Source organism: Ranitomeya imitator, chromosome 1 (genome assembly GCF_032444005.1).
Source record: "Ranitomeya imitator isolate aRanImi1 chromosome 1, aRanImi1.pri, whole genome shotgun sequence".
Classification (NCBI taxonomy): domain Eukaryota; kingdom Metazoa; phylum Chordata; class Amphibia; order Anura; family Dendrobatidae; genus Ranitomeya; species Ranitomeya imitator.
Genome location: NC_091282.1, coordinates 206468074 through 206480549, shown reverse-complemented (window position 1 = coordinate 206480549; position 12476 = coordinate 206468074). Strand labels below are relative to the sequence as shown.

The following is a 12476-nucleotide window of genomic DNA, read 5'->3' as shown; positions in this document are numbered from 1 at the left end:
TCTGACAAGTAATGCTAGTAATTTACTGATCAATGAACAATGGATTTTGGACACTAAAGATTTATACTTTTGGCATTTGTTTCTTGATTATTATTAGACATGGATAGTTTAAACTGCCTTTTAGAAGTCATTGTTCACTCATGTCTTATAAAATTGGATTGAAGCATATTGTAATTCTTTTGTTATGTGGATTTATGATTAAATACATTTTCTTGCTTACAACTCTTATATCTTTATCCTTGGAAAATGTAACAAAAGTTCCAAAAAAGTCCCTTTTAATCAATAAGGAAAACAGCCTCTGAGGCAACCATCGCAGAACCGGTCCAGGGTTCAAATCCCCCCAAGGACAATATTTGAAAGGAGATTGTATGTTCTCCTTGTGTTTGCGTGGGTTTCCTGCGGGTACTGCAGTTTCCTCCCCCACTCCAATGACATACCGATAGGGAATTCAGATTGTGAGTCCCAATGGAGACAGTGATCCCGATGTCTGTAATGCGATATGGAATTAGTGGAAATATATATGCTTGCAAAAATCAACAAAAAAAAAAAACCTCCATTTTCTGGTGTGGGTTTCCTCTGGGTTCTCCGGTTTCCTCCCACACTCCAAAGACATACTGATAGGGAATTTAGATTGATAGCCCCAATGGTGACAATGCCGATAATGTCTATAAAGTGCAGTGGATTATGATAGTGCTATATAAGAAAAGCATAATCTATAAATATAATCGTCTAAGGGTCACTTCCGTCTGTTTGTCTGTCTGTCACGTCAATCCCGCGTCGCTGTGAGGGGCAGTCCGGTCGCGAATTCGCCAAGTCCGTTAACGCTGCTATTAGCCCTGTGTGACCAACTTTTTACTATTGATGCTGCCTATGCAGCATCAATAGTAAAAAGATCTAATGTTAAAAATAATAAACAATAAAAAATCATTATATTCTCACCTCCCGTCGCCTTTCCCGCTGCTCCTCGCGAGGCCCCGGTCCATGCATTGCGGTCTCGCGAGATGATGACGTAGCGGTCAGTGTGGGGACCCCTCTATTATGGATAACCAGCCGTGCTATAGCTGAGAGTTGAGGGTTGCAGCCCCCAGATGTCAGTTTTGCCTGGCTGGTTATCAAAAATACAGGGGAAACCATGCCATTTGCTTTTTTAAATTATTCATTTAGAGTGCAGGCCCCAGATGATGAATACTCCCATCAGCCGCTGCCTGCTCTCACTGTTATTAGCGGCAGCAGGCGTAGGCTAAAGGGAGAAGTAGTCCCATCAGCCTGCGCTAGTAACCGGAGGTAAACTTTTACCTCCGATCACAGCTGCTGCTCACGCTGTCATTTGACAGTGTGGAAAATGCGGCTCTCTGACCAGCAGTAAAAATTTGACTGCTGATCAGAAGCAGTCTTTGCCGCGCTGTCATATGACAGCGTGTCAAACACTGGATGTTCGGGTCCCCTATTCAAGTGAATGGGGTCGGGGTTCGGGTACTGTTGTGGTAGCTGAACCTGAACTTTTTTTAACTGTTTGGCCGAACCCGCTGGACCCGAACATCCAATGGTCAGCCCATCTCTAATCAACATTATGCCCTTACACACTATCTATCAATCTTTACTACTATATTACTAAAAGTCTCCTATGTGCGTTGTGCTCAATGTATATGTTGGAAAAGATACAAAGCATGACGCCAAGGTCTGGTAACTTCCAGAAATCATGCTTGCAACAGTTCTAGATTACACTGATTGAACTCATATAAAGCTAAGTAACTACTGAACAGGAACATAAAACCGGAGAAGTGGCATGACATCACTTAGAGAAAATCACAAACATTTGTCAGTGAAAGCAAGAAACAATATTTTAGAGCATTTCTTTCCCTCACGCAAGGTCCAGTGAAATCTCTATTGAATAGCAGTCTTGTGCTGGAACACAAAGACAGATGATACACAGAGCAGAGGTCAATGGAGCCGCAGGCACAAGGCTCATGTAGATCTGTTAAATTGGAATAATGTCTTCTGAAGTGTGCTTACTGCCTAATATACGGTGACACCCTCTACTATGTGCTATAAGATGATCAATATGTTACAAATCCTTGAGGTATTAACGAAGGACATAATTAGATTACAGTACAATTTACTCAACTGTATGTATTTAGAAACCAATTTCCTTCAAATATAGTTGTTTTTGCGCCAATGATTTACATGCATTTTTTTCACTAGATTTTAATTTTATATACACAGTGGGAAAATAAGTATTTGATACACTGCCAATTTTGCAAGCTTCACCACCTACAAAGAATGGAGAGGGCTGTAATTTTATCGTAGGTAAGCTTCACCTGTGAGAGACAGAATCTAAAAATAAAAACCAGAGAATCACATTGCATGATTTTTACATAATTAAATTGCATTTTATTGCATGAAATAAGTATTTGATCACCTACCAACCAGTAAGAATTCTGGCTCTCACAGACCTGTTAGTTTTTCTTTAAGAAGCCCTCCTGCTCTGCACTCGTTGCCTGTATTAACTGCACCTGTTTGAACTTGTTACCTGTATAAAAGACACCTGTCCACACACTCAATCACATTCCAACATCTCCACCATGGCCAAGACCAAAGAGCTGTGTAAGGACACCAGGGACAAAATTGAAGACCTGAACAAGGCTGGGATGCGCTACAGGACAATAGGTAAACAGCTTGCTGAGAAGGCAACAACTGTTGACACAAACATCATACTTTGAGGGTGCTTTTCTGCAAAGGGGCCAGAATAACTGCACAGAATAGAAGGGAGGATTTATGGAGTCATGAATCGTGAGATTCTGGCCACCAACCTCCTCAGTAAGAGGAGTGGTGGCTGGTTCTTCCAGCATGACAATAACAAGAAACACATAGCCAGGGCAACGAAGGAATGGCTCCGTAAGAAGCATTTCCAGGTCCGGGAGTGGCCTAGGCAGTCTTCAGACCTGAACACAACAGAAAATCTTTGGAGGGAGCAGAAACTCAATGTTGCCCAGCCACAGTCTCAAAACCTGAAAGATTTGGAGAAGATCTGCATGGAGGAGTGGGCCAAAATCCCTGCTACAATGTGTACAAACTTGGTCAAGAACTACAGGAAAGTAGTTCTTGACCTCTAATTGCAAACAAATGTTTCTGTACCACATATTAAGTTCTTTTTTTCTATTGTATCAAATACTTATTTCATGCAATAAAATGCAAATTAATTATGTAAAAATCATACAGTGTGATTTTTTTAAGAGTTGAACTGTACCTGCAATAAAAATTACAGACCCCACTATTCTTTGTCGGTGGAAAAACTTGCAAAAAGGCAGTGTAACAAATACTTATTTTCCCCACTATACATATAGTGTTGCTTAAATGTTTGTGAACCCTTCATGCCCGATGCATACACTACAATTCAGACAGGACAGAGAGAAGTGCGCCTGCGCAGGAGCCCGATGGAGGACACTGTGTGGATGACGTAAGATGCGTCATCCACACAAAGCAAGAAGGAGGACGATTATCGAAAGAAGAGAGGAAGCGTCGGATCAAGAACAGGGACGCCCATCGGACCGGGCCGCACCGTAGGTGTGAATAACAGAAGATGTTTTTGTATTGTGCAGGGCACATTGGGGACATATATACAGCATTCTAGTGTACCGTAACAGGTAGGGTGGCCCTACTTTATAAGGGAAAAACCTGCTAACAGGTTCCCGTTACGAAAGTTGTTTAACTTTGCCTTAGGAAGTAAATGAACAATAAAAAAAAATTCTGTGCAATGTTCTACATAGCCCCTAAGTTAGCATTGCAGTCAAGTGTTTATAAACAAGGACTTTAATCTAAAAATTATTTTATGTTAATTCTAAAGTAATTGAATTACAAGTGATCCAACACAATAAAAATATATACGGTATACCTTACATATTATATGAAAGCATGCATGTAAGAAGCAGAAAGCATCGCTTAACATGCTTGGCAGAACCCAAGATCTGTGGCAAGGTCATTAACAAGGAAAACTGACTATACTTGATGTCCACATTCCGCCAGTCCTGTATGGAACCAGTTGAAGAGGAAAACAGATGCGTGAAATCAGTTAATGACCTTCACTTTGAAAACAAGGGCAGGAACATAACAGATTTATGATATTTTGGGATAAAAGAGTTGCCACTAATAATCCTCATTTATGCAAATTCAATAAAAGTTGGCTTCATGTAAGTTTTTGGAAAAGTGTGGAAAGTTTTTATTTTTAAATTTAGCAACAGATTTGTGTCATTTGATAGTTATACTGATCTCTAACTGAATCCATATTTACAAATCACCATGACAGGGAATATGAATTATTCCAACCTGAAATTGTAACTTAATGCATAATCTAAACACCCCTCAGGTGCTCTAAAAGTTGCAGAACGCATTCTTTTAATCATATAATTAAATTCACCATGGTGTCAAGTGACCGTCCAACCCATCTCACTAGCAATGAGCTCCTTCCCTAAGAACTCATCCCTTGGGGATGTTAACACCACAAACTTAAATCCTTTTCATATTTCAGCATTGTATTTCCGTTTCGCCTTGGACTAAGCTCTCTGCTTGGACATGGCGCTCTGTTGGGCAGATAGACTGAAAGTAAATCTGAGCATCCAGAAAATATTTTATGTCTTTGGCTGTGAAAAAACGCAGAGGCTGGCTCCAGGTTATAAACTACTACTGGATTCCAAAAATAGCGGACTCAGAAATAATGAGTTTTCCACTGAAACAGAAATACCTTAAGGTTCCAAATGAAGTAGTTTAATAAAATCGGGCCTTGGCTTTCTTATCCTGGAGCAAATTTACAATTAATTAAAAGAAATCTTATGTTACATTTGTACAAATAATGTGAAAAAAAATCTAAGACAGATAAAATACCTGGTAAGCCCATAAATAGTATTTACATCTGTGGACCATTTCCATTCACAACAGCATTGATCAGGGGTTTAAATACAGTGGTGAGCAAATAGTGAACAATAAACTACCGGTATACATCACAGGGACAAAGCAGGTCTTGATGTTAAGACCCCCATACACATTAGATAAAAACTGGCCAAACCTACCGATCCCAGTGGATGGCCCACTTAATGTGTGTCTTCTCTACTCTTTACCCGCAGATGTTATCAGAGAAGAGAAGGATCCGACCTGGTGAATTTCAGTGGCCATTGTTTTAATTTGGCATGCAGATAGACCGAGCCAGAGGTGTGGCTGTCTCATAGATAACACAGGAGACAAGCATTCCTGTGCCTGGGAAAGACAGGAGAGATAGCGGACAGCCAGACAATTGTTCGATTGACAGCTATCTAATTTGTATGACCAATTTTAGGCCAACAGGCTATTCTCTTGCTGGGTTCAACACACAGACATGCTGTTTTCTCAGAGGTTCATGCTTCAGTGCCTGCCATTACCCATATCCAAGGACTTAATATGTTCTTTTCGAAGGAATAAGTCATGTTCAAGGACCAGAGGGCACTCATTACAGATGACAGAAAGGCGATTCCAGCAGCTAAATGAGAAAGGGTTTTTTACAGTTAGAGCAGTGAGAATGTGGAATGCCCTACAACAAGAGGTAGTAATGGTAGACACTATAACAGATTTTAAAACAGAGCTGGATGATTTCCTCACTACACATAACATTGTGGGTTATAGTTAACTTTGTGAAAAAATATACAATTGGCAGAGAAAGGTTGAACTTTATGGGCTTAGGTCTTTTTGCAACCAATGTAACGATAGTTGCAAGTAGCCCTCTAGCTACACCTCTCCCTTTTTTGCTTAATTTTAAAACTGAGCGTGCTTGGTGGTCTTCATCATTTTTGGAATGCACACCATTGCTTGTGGTTACCTACAAACGTCACTTCCGGGTGGTCAGCGAACCGGTGACTTCACCTTGGGAAACTGTCTGGCCAACAGCTACTGATGTGCCTGGCCAACCTAAAGGTACCGTCACACATAGCGACGCTGCAGCGATACCGACAACGATCCGGATCGCTGCAGCGTCGCTGTTTGGTCGCTGGAGAGCTGTCACACAGACAGCTCTCCAGCGACCAACGATCCCGAGGTCCCCGGTAACCAGGGTAAACATCGGGTAACTAAGCGCAGGGCCGCGCTTAGTAACCCGATGTTTACCCTGGTTACCATCCTAAAAAGTAAAAAAACAAACGCTACATACTTACCTTCCGCTGTCTGTCCTCGGCGCTCTGCTTCTCTGGTCTGGCTGTGAGCGCCGGGCAGCCAGAAAGCAGAGCGGTGACGTCACCGCTCTGCTTTCCGGCTGACCGACGCTCACAGCCAGAGCAGGAGGAGAGCAGAGCACAGCGCTGGAGGACAGACAGCGGTAGGTAAGTATGTAGCGTTTGTTTTTTTACTTTTTAGGATGGTAACCAGGGTAAACATCGGGTTACTAAGCGCGGCCCTGCGCTTAGTTACCCGATGTTTACCCTGGTTACCAGTGAAGACATCGCTGAATCGGTGTCACACACGCCGATTCAGCGATGTCTACGGGGAGTCCAGCGACGAAATAAAGTTCTGGACTTTCTTCCCCGACCAGCGATCTCCCAGCAGGGGCCTGATCGCTGCTGCCTGTCACACTGGACGATATCGCTAGCGAGGACGCTGCAACGTCACGGATCGCTAGCGATATCGTCTAGTGTGACAGTACCTTTACTCTTATCTCCTCATTCAAAATGCATGCTCGGCCAGACACCCATAATAATGCAACCTTCTGAAAAGTCTTCATGATATAAGATAGAAAAATGTGCAAAAAGGTGCAGAAACTTTATACTGCTATACATACCTGGTAGCCTTTACTATCTAATCACCTTCACAACGTTGGCATCTATGAAATCTGCACTTACTGGAAAGCCCATACATATGTTGTAAGTTACTCTGAAATAGTAGAAACTCTGGACTAGGTCACAAAATCCAAGACCACATTTTTTTTTTTTTATTCAGACATTTGTGGTTACCATTAGCAAGGATCTATGAAAACCTGAACTTGCTTCCAATAAAAGGTATCATAGGCTATAAATAATTCAGCTTTCACCAAGACAATTTGACTAACAAGCGGAGTTAAGACAGAAGCAAATGCGAGAGGAAAATATGAAAATGTGCCAAATAATAAAATAACATTTTATTTTATAATATAAGCCTTTTATAACTATACCTTGGAAAGCATCTTATATATTTAATATGCAACAAATTTACAGTATAAAAATAGGTTACAGCACAATAATGGATTACCATATAGAATCGGTGTGAAATTCAATATGGGAGTGAGAATCAAAACTAGTTAGAATCAAAACTCTCACAACACACTTAGTCCCCAACTGATGTCTTCATGGGAAGCCAAAGTGTCTCATTTCATTATAGATTTGCTATAGGATTCCAAGGCAAATGGCCAAAATATATGAAACATAACACAGCAACAAATCACAGCGCAGAATTTAGTTTTCAGAAGCAAAACACAGAATGAAAGCTGTGCTGTGATTTATTGCTAAGGCAACATAGACAGCTTTGCTTTTAGACAGTTTAGTAAGTTTTAAGCCGACACATCCCATATTGGGCTATCAATACATCTGATTAAGATGGAAGTGTTGCCTCTTCTGGTGGCTCAAATAAACCATGAGCCACATTGGGATGTGCACTGGATCCCCCAGATTCGCACGGTGATGCTCAGACCACTTGTTTAGTTTTATAAATCTTTGAGTTGTCTTCTTTGTGGACTTCAGTAACTCGATTCAGTAGCTCATTATACCTGCTTTATCTGTATTACTGTGTCTACCATTGTACTTGACATCTAAGTTGACATTCAGATTTCCTACAGTTATGAGTGGCTAATCTAGCACATACCGAGATACCGAGATAAAATGTTGCCCCTAGGACAGGTCATCAATATCAATGGACAAGCTGCTCCAATCAGCCCATCCTATCCGAAGTCTTGAGGACAGGGGAATGGTGAGGCCAGGCAATTGATCCCACACAAATCAACAATTTTCTATTAAATCTTAATTTTTCTAGACTAGAATAATCATTTAACTGTCTGTGACACCATCCCGAATTCTATTAATCTTAGTGGACATCCTGCTCTGATATAATGGAAGCAGTTGTAATTCTAAATTATGGTAGCAGTGCAATAATTTAAAACAAATTGGTTTATTCATTAATTGAATATAATTACATATGTGCAAAACAATAACTAAGGCTCTGTTCGCTCCACTGCCATGGCTTTGCTTTTTAGATGATCCATTAGGGTATGATGGATCTGTCATGACTATCATCCCTTTGAGAACTGTATTGTAATTAGATTTTCCCTCACTGACTCATAAAAGACATGTCAGGTTTCCATTATTTGATGGGATACTACAGAACGCTACTCTATTCTGACCATCAAAAACCAGGGCAAATCTTAAAAATGTAAAGGCAAAGTAAACAAAACATGAACAGTAATATTACACTATATACATGCCTACTTGTGAGTCCAGACCATTGCATTTTTGTAGAATAGTTTGTTATGAATGCTACAATCTATAACAAGGTCAGTTTTCAGTGGCTAGTTCTTTGGGTATGGACTTTCGACTAGTAGGTGAAGTCTTGGGTTTATTGTTTGTGCAGCAGAAGGAGCTCAGTGACCTAATCTGCAAACTGATTTTGTAGTTAATTAGCATGAGTAAGTAGGGGCAAATGCTGGAGTATCCTGAAAACAGCACAACAAGAAGGGTTGAAGTTAAATACCATGACCTTATGTATTTCAACAGCAAGACGAGCACATAGTGGGCAACCCAAAGAGCAGTGACTAGGACCATTAACAACAATATCACTTTGGAAGCCCGCAGGACTTCAGTCTCCGAAGGGTCATGTCCAATCCAGATATTGCCATAGGTTGCTTTCTTTTGCTCATAAAAAAGAAAGATTATGTGAAAACAAACCAGAAGTAAACTCACTAACGGAAGTAGATCAGTGATGACCATGAAGATCTGGTGATAATAAAATTCAATGTCAGTATCTGGAAAATCAATATGACATTCTTCATGAAGAAAGCTGTGATGGAAGGAGGTTGTATCATTGAGGAGAGCTTGACTTTGCATAACATTCCCAAAAACTAGGTAAGGGCAACAAACTGCAATTCCTGTGACCCACAAGACAAGCACAGCTATGAGATGATGCTTGCGCCATTTGCCATTTGGAGGTGCCCTCAGTGGATGGACAACTCGATTGAGCTTCACACAGTAGAATACAGCCAAGTAAAATGTGAACCAGATCTCCAGCTTGGTAGTTAATGATGCCGTAAACAATCCAAATTTGCAGACGTGAGAATTAGGGATCAATCCAACATTGAAAATAATATTTAAGGCATTGATCACAATATTTTTCATTAAGTGAGCGAATGCAAGGCTGAAAATGAGGGCAAATGATGTTGGCAGACGTCTTGTGATGCACTTCCACGTACAATAAATCAGGATGGCATTTCCCAGTAAACTTACAAAGATCAGGATGCAGCAGGCAATAACTTCTATGCTACTTGATGAAAGCTTCATTTTCAGTATCAGATGAAATTCCACAGAGATCTTGTCACTTCTTTGTGGAGAAAAGACTCAAGGAAGGATCTTTACTCAAATTCATTGTGCTGATTAAATGAGAAAATCACCTCTGGCAGATAAGTATAATAACGAGAAAACCTGAGGTCTGCAAGTATACTGCAAGGCAGAGAAACGTATGTGGCAATACCATGGGACTCAATGATGGAAGAGAAAAACACATGTACACCTGTTAATTAAATCATCGAGAAGCCTGGTAACAGAAGACCAACATATAATCATTTCTCTTGAGATTTCTAGCGCAATCCACAATCTGCCACCGTTGCATGTAAAAAAGGAATTACCACTTTGTCATTATTCTTATCGATAATCAGAAAGACTGAGTTATTGTAACGTTTCCTGCATAACTTGTGGTCAAGTGACTATGTCTAATCATTAGATCAACTGATGGTAGATGATGCTCTTCACCACCATCACAGACAACATTCAGTGCTTCCATTAATAGCCTTCACAGGAAACATGAAAACCTCACTGGGATCTTTGATAAGCAACAAAGTCATGGCTCTTATTTATCTTATTTATATGTATCATCTTCTTTGTGAAACTGCACTGGTGGACTTTAAGTATTGTGGGTTTTAATTTATGTTGTGCTCAGCATAGTATGTGCTATTGACATTTCTTCTGATTAACCTCCTGGTGTCATGGGTGTGTCAGGTGTGACTGACAGTCATCCTGGATCCGAAGGTCATTGCGATTAGCTCTACAAGCAACTTCTTGATTTTTGCATCTGTATTATGGAGTGATATCCTTCTCCCTCTAGGACCCAACAGTTACCTCCACCTTTTGCTGCTAATTAACACACCTTTGCTGCAGGTTTAAATGCATTCAGTCTCTTCAGCAGGGTGCTGGGGTTAACTCAATTTCCCTTTGTCAGATTGGAAATACTAGCAGTTGGCTAGTGACTTCTTGGAGTACCCTTGGAGAATTGCTGCCGTGATATCTCGGTGGTCTTCTCAAGCTAAGTGTATCCCCTCATTCTTAGATCCCCTGTCTTTAGTTGTAGAGGGGATTGACTAGCGATTACCCCGTCCCCTCCCTATCCAGGGTCTATCGCTCAGGTCAGGCATTAGGTTCCTGCTCGGCGATAGGTGCGTAACCAATTTAGGGATGTTTAGGGCAGTAAGGGTGTTAAATTTGCCTTGGAGACTCCACTTCCCCCTTCCCTAGGGTTTGGGCTTCCCCTCCCTCTCCCCGTTATTGTGTGGTTGTGCACATTGCTTCTCCTTCACCCAGCGTGACACCTAGATGCCCTATTGATTTTACCTTAGAACTGCTTGACTCCTCTATTCCTCGACTCAGCCAGCTCTGTATTTAGATTGCAACTTGTTATCTCTTCAACCAACCAGATTTATTTGATTTATCCATCAGTTTGCTGCAACAGCGAGCAGCTTCTCATAGGTTGCAAACACAAAGAGACCAGATCCTTGTATAAAAGCTTAAACCATGAAAATTGGGGAGCTTCTTGTTCCTGATAAGCAGAGTTTCTTGCAATGAGTCTGCTGTTAGATGCTTCCATTGAGCTGGCATATTTGTTCCAAATCCATTCTTTCTATTATAGGTCTCACAATTATGAATAGCAGCTGAATTTATATGCTGCACATTTAGATTACCACTAAGATAACTTAAAGGAGTTGCCCATTACTGAACAACCTTTTCTTAACGGACAAATACCTAAAGTGTGCACATAGCCTTACAGTATTTTTTGTTACAGAATTGCAATATACCTGTAAAATTTGGATGCTATATTGGGCTCTGTATGGCATTTTTTTTTTTACGCACCCATAGACTTGAAATGGTGAGTCTCACCCGATTTATTGGTGCTTAAAAGCACTGTTCCATTGAATTGGATAACATTGGCCCGAGTGATGTCCGTTTTTCCACGGACAGCACGCTAACTGGAAATATGGTAGTGTGAACAAGCCGTAAAACAGATATCATTAGGATTGTGGTACTGGGACCTCCACACCCATACTACTAGTTACAATACAAACTATAACCAGAAAAAAGACAGAAAGAATGGACTAAAACAAGCTCGCACAACCCTGAGGTATAGAAAAAATAATAAACACGTTTATTGAATCACCACAACATGATCTAAAAACACTTAAAAACTCACAACAAGTGTGTACAAAACACCCCCATAACACAATAAAGTATCTATAGCAAATATACATATATGTATGAGATATCATGCATAGCCGGACATGTGGTTAAATACATTACAGTGGGGTAATAATCATGACCATAAATCAGGGAAATATATAAATGCATACAATCATTGCATACCCAACTGGTAACTAAATATCCCTAATGGACCTAAAATACTCTAAGGATCCAAATAATGCCCACTGTGTGATGTAAATGTGGAAGAAAAAAGTCAAAATAGAAAGATAAGACTTCTATGGAGCAAAAAACCAGACAGCATAACGCCAGAGATACTCAGCTGTGTCTAAGACGGTATAGCCGGGAGCAATATGCTGCTGGGCTGTAGATCGCTCCAAAGGTCCACATATAACACATGCCCGGCAAGGTCAAAAAAGAAGAAGAGGGGGTGTGAGGAGGAGACCCCACGCGTATCGCCGCCGCAGCGGCTTCGTCAGGGGAAGTGGGTCATGTGGTAAAACACTCACGTATATATAGAGACCATAATCAATCAGGCGGAGAGGACACCGGTGTGTCGCCAGGATGCAGGAGAAATAGACCGGAAGTCGACCGCCGGCCGTGGGAGGAGGGAGACAGAGCAGAGTAGAGAAATCTCCATGGAGAAGAGCGCATGCGCAGACGCGGCTCAAACAATGAGCCGCACTGCGCAAGCGCCGGGCACAGGCAGAGCCCGCAGACAATAAAGAAAGCAGTGGTAAACTCCCGGGCTAAGCGATGTGA

The 12476-nt window shown here is 41.1% G+C and overlaps 2 protein-coding genes across 3 annotated transcripts in view; both read right to left on the bottom strand.

The window, feature by feature from the left end:
- The window catches only part of SNCAIP (synuclein alpha interacting protein), a 363994-nt gene that overhangs the window by 189166 nt on the left and 162352 nt on the right, over positions 1–12476 (bottom strand). The window lies entirely within an intron of this gene.
- Positions 8535–9646, bottom strand: LOC138660384 (taste receptor type 2 member 1-like). Its single transcript, XM_069745981.1, has one exon. The coding sequence runs from the start codon at positions 9531–9533 to the stop codon at positions 8535–8537; it is 999 nt and encodes a 332-aa protein (XP_069602082.1). The 5' UTR covers positions 9534–9646.

Bases quoted from the DNA above. Each gene is read 5' to 3' on its own strand.
- LOC138660384 (XM_069745981.1), bottom strand. From the start codon at position 9,533: ATGAAGCTTTCATCAAGTAGCATAGAAGTTATTGCCTGCTGCATCCTG.